Source organism: Suricata suricatta, chromosome 3 (assembly GCF_006229205.1).
Source record: "Suricata suricatta isolate VVHF042 chromosome 3, meerkat_22Aug2017_6uvM2_HiC, whole genome shotgun sequence".
NCBI lineage: Eukaryota > Metazoa > Chordata > Mammalia > Carnivora > Herpestidae > Suricata > Suricata suricatta.
Window position 1 is genome coordinate 136,656,835 of NC_043702.1, and position 13,760 is coordinate 136,670,594.

The window sequence follows — 13,760 nt, forward strand, 5'->3', positions numbered from 1 at the left end:
AAAGAAAGGAAGGGGGAAAAAAAGGCCAGCTCTTGTTTAAAACAAGAGAAGGTAAAGCTGTAAGAGCCCCCGGTCCACAGGTGGCCCCGCTCACGGAGAGACTAGGTGGGAGGAGACAGCCGACCAGGTGAAAGAGTATTTTGCTGTTGCTCACAATGTCCCCCTCATCGTGGGGATGGATGTGAGAGAAGCTCAGCCCCAAAGGGCACGGCACACCCCCTCCGTTAATGGCTAACTAAGCAACATTTGTTTTTGCTTTTAACCCTTTCACTACAAATAAAAAACAGGAATGAGAAAGATCTCTTTGGGGGCCAGACTTCCTGATAGCCAGAGTTACTCAGATCAGGGTTCCTCAAATCACCTAGGGCAAGAATTAGTGCTAATTTTTTTTTTTTTGAGGGAAAGGGCTGGGGGGTAATTTCCAACCTGCTGCAGAATGATACTTTTGTATAACCAAGGATGAGCCCACAGAGAACTCATGACGCCTACAGGTGGCAACAATGTCAAATTGCTCTGAAAATTTCTAACTTCCTACTACTGATTTCTGAACATCACTTTGTTTTTTTTGGTCATGGACCATTAACACTTGGTTCCTAGACTGGCCCCAGTCCCTGGCCCACCCTTTGAGGATTACTGGGTTTAAAAAAAAAAAAAAAAAGCCCAAGTGCTAAGGGGCACATCCCCCAGCTCACCTCCAACTTGGATGAGACATGGACTAACAGGGGGAAAAAAATAAGAATGCCCTTGATCTGGGGAATTTTCAGCCCAGAAATACCAAATTACGGGCAGGTTTTGAATAGTCACTCTTCACATCTATTAGCACATTTTGTACTGTGACATGAGTAATTAGACCCTAGTCCCTTCCTCATGCAGGAAAACAAAACACAACATACCTTAGCAACTTCAAGGTGGACTCTTCCTTCTGAAGGCCAATCAGTACTGTGACGCAATAAGCTAAAACATAAATGCCTCTGTCTTTTCGTATGTGAATTTTTATTTGGAATTTCAAAAGAACACAAATAATGTTGCTTTTAAATGATGCATACCTTTCTTTACAACTTCTGGAAGTCCCTCTGGCTCGAACTCAGAATCCCTGGCATCTTCTGAGGGGTGAAGAGCACTTTTACCTCCTTTCCTACTCTTTTTAGAAAATGTCTCAGGGGTAGAAGGCGCTGTGCCCCCTCCATCTTCTCGAATCCCAGTGGACCTTTGCCTTTTGCCGGAAGCTTTATTTTGGCTGGATGATAACTTCATTTCGGTAGCAGAAGGGGCTGGAGAGGATTCTGGAACAACCGCATTTAGCAATGGAGAAGCCTGGAGATGAAGTGTAGACCGTGAACTCAGACGAGCAACTTGCGTCTCCAACATCTCTCGGGCTTTCTCTAACTTCTCATGGCTGATGAGCAGGGAACAATACTTGTCCAAGTATTCATCGGCCTCCTTGTTTTTCTCTTCAAGAGCTTCTTTCAATTCTTTTATCTCAGCCATTAATTCCTCTACATTAGAATCCACAACAGCACCTGTCAAAAATAACGTACACACTGTACATCAGGTGACACTTCTCTAGTTAACGCTGAGCATCATAAAGCAGCTAGCCTTAGACTTGTCTTTTGATTTTCTTTTAGAGAAGGGGGGGGAGACATATCGATAGATGTTCTCATAGCTCATGTTCCCTTGTTGGGAGGGATCATAGCAATGTACATAATCTAGAAGATTACAGGACATCCATTAGGAGAGCTTAGAGGAAACCCATCAAAATCTCAAACTCGGATTCCAGCCAACACATCAAACTTCCTTGTAGTTCATATGAGATAAGTTAATCCATCACATCCCCAATTTTCACCCGACCATTCTTTCTACAGGAAGTGAACAAACAATAAAAACTGGTAAAGATATGAAGTCTGTTGTACTGGCTTTGGGAACCAGAAGCAGATCAGTGACAAGTCCAAAACAGCCCTTTTTTTTTTTTTTAAAGAAATGGAGGCTCTGATGGACAAGTGCTTGGTGAGTGCTTCAAAGGTGGGAATCTTGGTCAATTTGCAGCTGCCACGGTTAGCATTGAATCCACTGAAAAAACTCTCTGGATTCACAATATACTCCAAGTACTCTTGTCAGCAGGAAAGGTCACCGACCCACCCTGTGAAGCTATGGTCCAAAAGGGCCCCTCACCTCATACTATGTTGGCCATCCGCATTCCACACAGAAAGAGCATTCTGCACCGAAGCCATGAGTGGAGAAAAGTCATTTTACCTCCACACCCAAACATACAGTCCCTTAAACCTTCCATTTAGTTGACCCACGAGGATGGGCCACGGACAACCAGAACCAGCTGTTGACACATCACCAATGCCAGCTCAGAATGTCAAGCTGCCTCTGACGCAGCAACTACATAAATGGACAAGCACGTGGAAAGACTCTTCTTGCTCATTAGCAAAAAGGGCTGCCAGGCTTTTGTGTTTTATAGAACAGAAAATGCAGTAGTTCTATTTCAATATGCAGATTTCGTACTGAATCCTATTAACCCTGTGACCCCAAGCTGAGCACAAAATTCAGAAACTGGAAAATGGGAACTGCTGAAAATGAGCATGCGGTATAGGACAGAGCACTAAAAACACGTGTATGCCGACACCCCGCAGTGTGCGACTTCACGAGTGGAGGAGTTGGCTCACAGACGTGCCCAGTTAACGCCTACCTGTTTTCTGTTTCTCTTGCGTGCCTTCAAGGTGAGACAGTTCTTTCTGCAGCATCTCCTTTTCCTCTTCCAGCTGTTTACAGGATCTGATCAACAATTTTATTTTCCCCTGAGCACGTTCATTTTCCTTCTTCAACTGATTGGCATATTTTACATTATCCTCCTATGGAACAAAACCTTGCATTTAAAACTTTGAATTTCTTCTAATGAGCTTATGGGAAAATAATCATGAGATATAATTAAGAATCCTCTATCATAAATTTAAGAATTATGATGTTCAAAATAAAACATCTAAAGATGCATAACATAATTCATCTTCCCTACTCGGTTTCCTGGGTCTCCCCAGTCATCACTGTGGTTTTGTCACTTCCTGAGAATCAGCAAGCAGGACTCTTGGTTCCTAAGCTAGTGCTCTAGCAAGGAGCCCATGACTGGGTTTGTCCAATGGGAATCACATGTCGGGGGTTAGGGTGGGAGATACATGGACATATTCTTGGTGGGTCAAACATTCTTGAGGATTGAATTGTGTTTCCATCTGTAGTCCATGCTGGTGGCAATTGCAATACCCCAAGATGGCGTTTGTTGTGGTGACACCAAGTGAAAGCCAAAGAATATTATGGCTCACAATACAAATTTAAATTCCACAGTTGCTTGAACAGAAAGCAAATAGAATGGTAGGAGAATGATGGCATCACATACTTCTCAGGAGTATACAGTTCACGGTTCCTTAACCACTTCTGCAAATTCCATAAAGCTGACAATGATTTAGAGGAAAAAATTTGACCTGAACGGATACAAAGGTACAAAAATAGTCTTTCTTTATCCCATCTTGTGAGAAGAGTCATACATTTTGTTGAAGAAATATGAATCTGATTACAAAGTACTACCCCAGACCCTGCTGGGATATTCTGTAACATGCGCCATATTAATGTAATACCTAAAAAATGCAAGACATCTAAAACAAGCTAGCTCCAAGAGTTTCCAATAAGAGATCATGAACATACAAAGGCAGACCAAATTATTAAAAAAAAAAAAAAAAAAGAACCTGAGCATCAATTTCATGTTGCATGTAGATTTCATTCTTGGTGTATTATTTCACCTTGAAATAATGTATTAGCGGTGTTGCAGTAAATCTGTACCTACAGAATGTTCTATTTCTGATTCCAACTATCACTGGATTACACATGCACGTAATTCCATTTCGACAGTGCTCATGAACTGGTACCTCATTAAAATGATATGCATCTGAATAGGCTCAACAAGAGGCCATTTTGTACACGGCGCATATATGCATACAGACTTTCTCCACAGCAGAACTGTCAAAGATTGGACTAGCTTTAGAAAGCTCACCTGAAACTAATTTTACCTCCGTTGTTTTAAAAGAAAGAAAGTGAGTAAATAAAAAGTAAACCTGAAGCTCTTCTATTATTAAATATGTCTCATTTTGTAGTAGCAGAACATTATTGACCATTAATGTTATACTGACTTTTATTGGTTTGTATTTTGTCAGTATTTCCTTTACCTTGAGCATTAAGAGTGACAAATCTAAGTTTACACCTACTTTTCTGTTCGACTGTATTCAATATATATCATAATTTTTACAATTTACTTAAAAAAAATTTTTTTAACGTTTATTTATTTTTGAGAGAGAGAGAGAGAGAGACAGAGTGTGACTGGGGAGGGGCAGAGAGAGAGGGAGACACAGGCTCCAGCCTCGGAGCTGTCAGCACAGAGCCCCACATGGGGTTAGAACCCACGAACTGTGGGACCATGACCTGAGCTAAAGTTGGCTGCTTAACCATGTGAGCCACCCAGGCGCCCCCATAATTTTTATAATTTAAAACACCTTTAAGTAAAGGCCTTTGTAAATATTTATCTTCAAAGTACAATATTATACCTCCTGGATGGTATTCATCTTATGAAAAATATCTGTAGGAATCAAATAGCCTCGCTTTCCAAGTAGGATTTCTGCAGCACTGTCTGTAATTGAACAATCCCAGGACTACTGGTTTGCCTCTGTTTTTGGTAAAGGAACCTTGCCTGGAGATAAAGAGGAGGAAGGACTCATACGTGTGTGTGACCAAGTGCTGTGGCACACCTTGACTCCCCAGGAGCCATGGGAAAACTGGTTTGGTGACGGTAGTGAACTTGGAGAACAGTCAAGCAAGACTTTGGAATTACCCACCAGATTACTATCTACAGCTGGAGAGGCCTGCCCCAATCTGCTCTCACCTCGATCTTCACATCCATCTCGAGAAAGTCCTTACCATCCTCTAGTTTGAGAGGGCTCAACGAGTGATGCACAAAGTGTATCCGAGCTGTGAGACCGCAGGCCATTGACTGATTTTTAAAAATAACTCAGCAGGGAGACTGGGTGGCTCAGTCGGTTAAGCATCTGACTCAAGTTTGGCTCATATTTTCAGGGTTCATGGGTTCAAGCCCTGCATCAGGCTCTGTGCCAAGCCTACTTGGGATTCTTTCTCCCTCTTTTCTCTGTCCCTCCCCCATTTGTACTTTCTCTCTCTCAAAATAACTAAAGTTAAGAAAATAAAATAAGGGGAAAATGATGCTTTCATTTTTGACTATAAAAAATTTATCATCAGTTAAGATGAAAGCATTAATTCCATGCAGTGAAAACAGCCATTATCCTCATGAATCTTCTAAGTCATGAAGGTAATGAAAAATGAACGTACCTTGGTTTTCTTCAATTCTTCTAACATCTGAGTAGTAGCTTTCAAAGAATCATTGAGTTCTTCTTTACTGGACTTCAGGAGTTCCATCTCTGCCTTCTGTGAGCACAGACATTCTTCATTAGAAGTCAGCTTCTCTCGGTAGGTCTGGATTTCCATTTCGTACTAGGGCAGAAATAAGTCACCTTAGCTGGTAGGTTCAGCTTTAAAACATTATAAGGAAAACAAATGAAAAAGAAAACTGCTGTCCCAAGGGCCATTTCAAATAGTCCTCGGGATTCTCCTATTATTCTATTCCAAGATAGAAAGAGATTCAAAAACTCCCGTTGTAAAAAAGCCCTGGGTGGGATCTGGAGAAGACAGTGAAGGTAATATGATGGGGGTCCTTCATAAGAGTGTATTGCAGAATACTGTGCAGCACGGACCTTCTTGCAAAACAGGCCTCGTGACTATGGTCAATGTACCACCCGCAGCCCCTCTAGGAACCAAAACCCCACGTTTTTACCTGTTTGTTTGCGTCCAGAAGCAAAGCCTGGTGTTTCTTTTCAGCTTCCTGAAGCCGTAGCTGACACTCAGCTACTTCCCCTCTCATTTTTTCTTCCTTTTCCAGCTGGTCCTTCTGTGCGCAATCCAAATTCTTCTTCAATTCACTATTTTCGAGCATGAGCTCATTCAATTGACCCTAATGAGAAAAGTAATAAAATCATGGGAAAACAATTAGGAACCTGGATATAGATCTTCAGGAAATACTGAGTACTGAAATGAAAGAAAAAAAACAAAGAACTTACAGATCAGACAAAATCTTTATAAGATAGTGCTACAACCCTTCGTGATGTATTCGCTTTAAACTGTGACTTTATCTCCAATGGCAATTTCTTCTGCTGCAGCCCAACTACCCGCAGTGTCACATCCACAGGGACCACAGAATCCCTGAGAACCCAACTTGAGCTCCACCACCCTGAATGCTCCCCTCCCAGGCTTCCAAGTTCACTTACTTAAATGCCTCCGTTGCAGTAAGCCACTGACCTCATGACTAGAACCCCGCCATTCCCACCTTGACACTGGAGCCCCCACCCACCCCCAAGACTCAGGTGTTCCTCCTTGACCTGCTTCAATTCCACATTCTCTCACTGTGAGAATTTTCTTCCAGATGCCCTCCCCTCTTGCCCCTCTGTCCCTTCATTGTGTGACACATGCAAACTCCAGCTCTGGAGGCACCTGTGTTCGCTCCGTCCCTGATCCCAATGACTGTCGGCGCACATGGTTCTACACATGCAACATCCACTTCGTCGCCGTTTACTCCTCAATCCCTCCAACCTGGGCTTCTCCCACCTCTTCCTCAAATCGCTTTCCATGGCCTTGTCAACCTCCATGCTGCAAATCCAAGGAGCACTCTTCACCTCCTGTGATGCTCTGAGACGGCCTCCACTCCTCGCTGGCAGGACAGACACTCCCCTGGCCTCATCATGTCCTGCTCTTCTCTGCTGGCTCCTCCTCATCTTACCTGTGTGCCCAGGTCTCTGGGCTCGGCCCCAAACTGCCTTCTCTTCTCCAACTTTATTTTCTACAATTCCCATAATTTGTCAATACTACCTCTATTCTGAACTAGCCAAATTACTCTATCCACCCTAAACCTTCCCTTTGAATTCCAGCCTTATGTATTTGGTTTTTATTCTAATTGTTTACCCTAACCTTCCTTCCTCTCTGGTCTTTTTTCATACCATTTTCTATTTCACAATGGCTTCCTTTCAATTTCTAAAAAATACAAAGCTTTTTTTAACCTTGGAGTGTGGCCACACTACTCACTAGACCTAGAAGGTTCCTTCCTCTGTGCTGCTCCTCTCGCGGCTGACTCCTCATCGTGCAGGTGATGTTCTCTGACCTCCCTACTTAAATTAGGTTGATCTCTACCCCCACACACCCCACTTCTCAAAGATTCTGCAGTAAAGAATCTTGCGTGATTCCTTTATAGCACTTGACAGATTATGATTGCCTTATGCATCTCCTACTTAATGATTTATTGTGTGTCTAGACTGTAAGCTCTGTGAGTACACGAACCACAGACCTTATGGTTCAACATTCACCCCTCTGACTTTAGGAGCACTTATTAATTACAGAATGCATAAAGCCACTGCAAACGGACACATTCATAGGTATGGACTTGAGGCTAAACACCTAACATTTCCTTTTAGTAGAGCCTATAAACTAGGTTCACATAACAACATAGTTGGGATCCTCCCAAGCTGCTTCAGTACCAAAGGAAATTCCAGCAGGTGCAGCACTCAAGTAGCATTTGTACAGACTCCTTCCACTCAGCATTGCCAGAAAGTTCTATGAGTCAACTGCTGAGATTAAATGCCAAACCTTTTTGATTTAGGAAAGGTTTAAATACTGTACTTTAGATTAAAGTGCAGGCCTTTCAAACATCCTTTCAACCCTTTCTGATTGTTTGGAGTCATAATCATAACGTTGTTTTGTTCCCTTTTCTAAGTACTACCTGGGGATGAAATATACGAGTGTTTACCGTTTAACTAGGTTTGGCAGACAGGTGTCACGGCATCTGCCGGCTCTGCGTGCACGGAGGATGCGACCTAGGACTCGGTGTTAAGAGATTCAGAAGTGGAGGGCACTGAGTCGGCAAGGTCTGCCATGGAAACAGCCGTGGGGAATGGCAACCCAGATGCTATAAATCTGCCACATTAACCCTCGCCTAAAATAACATCCCAAGACTGCTCCAGCTTCACATTTCACTGTGACTTTCTGTTACTTAGTTCTTAGCAAGATCAGTGCATCTGTCTCTAGCAACATTCTGGCTCCTAATCCGAGGCAGGCTGGAAAAGCAGATAAACCTGCTGAAAGCTACATGAAATCTATTTCTGATGGGAGTTAACGTAGTTACAAGGGCCACCTCCTAGGAGAAAATATTTGGGCTCCGTGACGGGCATTTTCATGCACTCCGAGGCCTCTCAGGGCTTCTTCTGGGCCCTGACAAGGGCTGCAGGGTGAAGTTGATGGACTGCAAGACTGATCAGGACGTTAGTGCTGACTTTGTTTTTTTCAAAAGCTAAAAGAGCTTGGTATGTTGCGGCTCTTACGAAAAGAAACAAGGAAGAGTGTGCACACTGAATACTCAGTGTTGTGAGCCGTGTCATAGAGAAACTTACCTGACTGCTCTTTATTTCTTCTGACATTTTAGTTAATTCTTGAGTCAGCCTATTTCTCTCCCCGACAAATTCTTCTTTCAAGTCTGCTGTTTTCTGGGCCATCTCGTGCATTTCCCTCCGCAGCTCAGTTTCCTTCCTAGTCATTGTGTTTACCTGAAATTTCATCCTTCGTTAGGATCTGCTTTGTATCACTCTGATACAGCACATCATAACATTCCCTTCCACCCTCAATAACAAAGTGGAACCTGGCTAATCTTCCCTCTACTAATCCACTCAACTACCTTCCTTACAACCTACTGGCAAGCTTGACATTTCTTCTCAGCCAATACTTAATAAAAAGACAGCAATAAGGAGAGCGATGACAAGGAAATATAATATTACTATGTCTCACAATCCTTTGTAAGGGTATTAATTTGTATTAAACATCAACATTAGGGACCATTGTATGAGGTATTGTCTTATACTTTTATCAGTCCTGGGATCTGCACTAATCCTCTGATGCCACACTAATCTTCAAGAAACATGCCTATGATTAGCTAAAACCAGTTAAAGCCCTATCGTTTGCAATTGCCCCTCGGCATTGAAACAGCCTGGCAGAATTTGCCAAATTATCTCTATCATAATTGCCATCTCTTGCAAGCTGTATCAAAACTTTAAATTCCTGAAAAATCTTAGTGTCATGATTGATCCCATTTTTTGGACACTCCTTTTTACCTTTAATATTTGTCCAGTAAAACCTGAATTTGAAGCAACCGCTTTCCTAGATCAGTAAGTAAGCCTACAGGGCAAACCTCTAATTTTTCATTAATAATTGAGCCCCCTGATGGCAGATTTTCCCTTTAGCCATCAGCTAGCAAAACAGTAGGTTGCACAAAGAGAAGATAGAAGAGGGGCTAAAACAACAAAATCCCCCAGACATACCCTGGAAGGCATGTGGGTTCTGTTCATTACAATTATATCAGTACCTTTAAAAAAACCTTTTTTTAAATGTTTATTTATTCTTGAGAGAGAGACAGAGCATGAGTGGGGAGGGGCAGAGCGAGAGGCAGACACAGAATCTGTAGCAGGCTCTAGGCTCTGAGCTGTCAGCACAGAGCCCGATGTGGGGCTCAAACTCACCAGCCGTGAGATCATGACCTGAGCTGAAGTCGAATGCTTAACCAACTGAGGCACCCAGGTGCCCCTCTATCAGGACCTTTAATAGTACTTTCTTGTAAAGGCAAAAAGGCAGGGCAGGGGCCTAACTAGTATTGGTTATAGTCGGCTTGGCAGTAGCTCCCAGTGGGGTACTGGGAAGCTAGTACTCTGATGGACTCTAAGAAAAAGAATTATAATCAGAACCAGAACTATGCCTGACCCTAAGCTTCTCCTGTGTCCAGGTGCCACAGGGAAAAGCTGGGCTAATCCACAGACATGTCCCATGTAAATGTATGCAAAAGCAGTCACTACTGCTGGAAAAAATTCAGTGTCCCCAGAGTTCAAGGCCCTAGAAACATAAAAACTCTGTAAGAGTCTGGTCCTGTACCAAAAACACTGTCCAGGAGGAAATACGGTATACAATGGTCTCCATCCCTCATGGCTACATGTTCATGCATAGATTAAACTACTTACTTTTTCAACAAAGGACATGTTTTCCATTTTTGTTAGCTCAAGCTCTTTCTCCAGATCCCTGTAAGAATTCTGCAGCGTTTCTAGGGTGCCCTGCAAAGTGTCATTTTTGGATTGCAGCAGCTGGACCCTCTGCTCCAAGTCCACCGTCACATTTTCCAGTTCCCCTTTTTGCTTCTTCCAAAGTTGCTGTTCTTCTTCTGCCTGGGACAGTTTAGAGATGAGCTGCTCCTGGTCCTGAACCTGATTTTTCAGGATGCTGATTTCCTCATCCTTCTTCTCTAGCTTCTGTTTGCCATCTTCTACCTGCTGAATGAGGCTATTGGCAGAAGACTGCAAATTAATGTAACTGCTCTTGACCTCGTCAAGGTTTTGTAGCAACTGAGCTTTCTCGTGTTCAAGAGCATCTACTTGACAGCTAAGATTCTGTTCTTGGGCCTTCCAGGTGTCTTGGTCATGACACAAGGCGGCCACTTTCTCAGTTAGCTCTTTTAGTTGTGTTTGAAGCATTTCCACTGCCATCTTAGAATCTTCTCTCATCTGTACTTTTTCTTGCTCTTTTTCTTGCAATAGGTTTTCAAATGAAGAATTAAGCATTTCTAATTCAGATACTCGTCCTTGCTCTTTCTGTAATTCTTTGGTCATGTTTTCTTTTTCTGACCTCATATGGACCAGATCTAATTCCAAGTCTCTCAGGTTTTGGGCCGTCTCCTCTATTTTTGCTTTCAGGGTCCCTACCTCAGCTTTGGAATTCTCAGCCTCCAGAACCACACGCTCTTGGTCTTTCCTGGATAGCTCTAGTTCTCTTTCAAGGCTCTCCACTCTATTCTTAAGCAAGTCGGCGTGAAGTGCACTTTCCTTCAGTTTCTCTAAGACCTGGAGCTGCTCCTTTTCCTCAGCCTCGAGGCGGACTTTCAGCTTTTCAATGCTGTTTCTCAGAAGATGTATTTCCGGCACCGAGGAGTCCAGACTCTGTTCTTTGACCTTCTGGATTTCTTGGTCATCGCACAGGACTGCGACTTCCTCATTTAGCTCTTTCAGTTGTGTTTGGAGCATCTCCAATGCAGCTTTAGATTCTTCTTTGAGCTCTATTTTTTCTTTCTCCTTTTCTTCTAATAGACCTTTGCATGTAGAGAGTAATGTATCTAATTCAGATACTTGACCCTGTTTTTCTTTTAGTTGTTTCATCAGATTTTCTTTTTCGAGCCTTACTGTGGCAAGGTCTAATTCCAAATCTTTCAGGCTTTTGGCCATCAATTCAATTTGTGTCCTTAGGGTCTCCACCTCTGCTTTAGAATTCTCAGCATCAAGAATCACCAGCTCCTGGTTTTCCTCTGACATCTGTAGTTCTCTTTCAAGATTCTCGACTTTATCCTGAAGTGAATCGGTCTTACGCTCGCTCACTCTCAGTTTCTCCAAGACGTGAAGCTGCTTCTTTTCGTCAGCTTCAATGCGGACCCTCAGCTTCTCGATGCCTTTTCTTAGCTGGCACACTTCCTCCTGCGTTGAGCTCAGCCTCACCGCAACCTCACCCTTTTCCATCAGTGCATTCTCCAAGGACTTGGAGACAGTCAGTTTTTCATGTTCCAATTCACTCAGTCTGGTCTGCAGCCTTTCAGATTCCCTTGCAAGTGATTCTTTTTCTTTATTTAGTTGCTCGATTTGGATTTGCAACTCACTTTTTACCAAAGACAGGGCCTGTGAGTCCTTTTCCAAACTCTGCAGCTGCTCCTGGAGACGAGCGTTCTCTTCCAACAGCTCACTTACATTGGAGGATAGTGTCTCAGGGACCTGTGTTTGGTCCTTTACCTCAGTGCCAGCCTTGTCAATGGGCTGCAGACATTCATCTGGATGAGACTCAAGCTCTTGTATTTTCTGCTTCATCTTTTCAGACAACAGATCCAGTTCTTTATTTTCTTTTGACAAAGTATCTAATTCTCCATGAAGCTGGTTTCTCTCGCTGGTGACCACAGAGAGTTCCTCTTCAAGATGGGCTATCACTTTCTGCTTATTTTCATTGTCTTGTTCTAAATATAGCTTCTCCGTCTGAACCGTCTCTAAGGCAGCTTCCACAGAAAGTGCGTGGTGCTCAATGCTACCTTTCTCAGATTTGATCCTCTTGAGCTCATTTTCCACATCAAGAAATCGCTCTCTCCAGTTGATGTTCACTGTGGCTACATGATCTTCAATAACTTCATGTGACAATTTATCTGTGCCTACTTCTAAATTGGAACTGAGGCCTTCCAAACTCTCTGTTCTCTGGTGTAACTCCTGGTTGTCACAAGGAAAGGACCCCAGTCTTTCACTTAAATTTGATTTCTCTTCCTTAAGTTCCTCAACTATTTTTTCTAATTCTATACATGCTTCCATCTTGGCGGCTAGCTGTGCTTCCTGTAAATTGAGTTTTGAGTCTAACTCTTTTATTTCATTTAGCAAACTTTCAACTTTTTTGTCACGTTCCTCTAGGACGTGAAGTAACCTCAAATTCTCATTTGATGTCTCTTTAACCTGAAGCTGGAGATTCTGAATGGTGACCTGATTCTCCAGGAAATCCATAGGTCCTAGAGCATTAGGGTCAGAAAGAGACAACTGAGCAATACGTTCTGAACAGCCCGGGGTTTTGTCTTCTACTGGGGTCTCGTAACTGGTTTCCAGAGACTGTTCCCTAGACCATTCTCCTGTGGATCTGGCTGCATCTGTCTCGGCTATTTTCCCCATCTCTACACCAAGGTTCTGCTGAATCCCCTTCTCACAAATCTGATGAAAGTCATGCTCTGGTGTGCTCTCTTTAGCTTCCAAAGTATGTTCTTCCAACTCTTTTATGTCACAGTTATTGTCTCCAGCCCGGAGAGCCTGTAGATGTAATATACAAAGAGAATTCACTTTAACTTTCAGGAGGAATAAGAATAGAATAAGTAGATTTAATTATTATTAATTATTATTTAATTAAATAAATAAGTGGCCTCTGCTACACACACCTCTTCAAATGGCATTATTTCCCATCCCATTCTCCTCTCTCCATCCAAATATCTGATGCAATTGAACAAACATTCAATAGGTGTTCTCCCCAGGCAAGGCACTGGGTAGGGTATTTATCATAGAGATAAGCCCTTTGGATCAGTTATTTGATCTAAATTGCAACACATTAAAATTTCATAATTTGTTTCTTGCTAGCAATGTTCTTGGTAGCCTAAATATAAAATTTAGTTTTGTGATTATCAACAAGCTAACAAATTCCTCATAAAATGTTCAGCTTCCATCTTCAGTATTTATGATTTACGATATTCTTCACTGAGAGGTTTCATGACCAGTTCTGCAGCCCAAGGACTTAATCACAGAGCTGGCACTTACTATCTATATTCTTGGATGAATCCCCTGATTGGACTTCACCTTCTTCTCATCTGTAAACTGAGGATCTGCTGCTGTGACCCCTATGGCTGCCACCATACCACTTGGCTTCCCTACAGTACCGAGGGACTCAGGTGAGACTTGTCAGCTCTACGCCATTACTAGGCTAGCTAGTAGACTAGAAAGGACGAAGTTATAGCTAAACAATTTCATATTCTGTAAAGAAAGAGATGGTTATTTAAATGACTGATAACAAAT

At 42.6% G+C, this 13,760-nt stretch overlaps 1 protein-coding gene across 1 annotated transcript in view; it reads right to left on the reverse strand.

The window, feature by feature from the left end:
• The window catches only part of CENPF (centromere protein F), a 55,701-nt gene that overhangs the window by 6,218 nt on the left and 35,723 nt on the right, over window positions 1-13,760 (reverse strand). The window contains exons 13-18 of the mRNA XM_029935278.1: window positions 10,158-13,007; window positions 8,547-8,699; window positions 5,888-6,064; window positions 5,386-5,547; window positions 2,693-2,855; window positions 1,047-1,520 (exon numbers count right to left, since the gene is read on the reverse strand). Of these exons, the coding sequence (XP_029791138.1) occupies window positions 1,047-1,520; window positions 2,693-2,855; window positions 5,386-5,547; window positions 5,888-6,064; window positions 8,547-8,699; window positions 10,158-13,007 (3,979 nt within the window). The remainder of the gene's footprint in view (window positions 1-1,046; window positions 1,521-2,692; window positions 2,856-5,385; window positions 5,548-5,887; window positions 6,065-8,546; window positions 8,700-10,157; window positions 13,008-13,760) is intronic.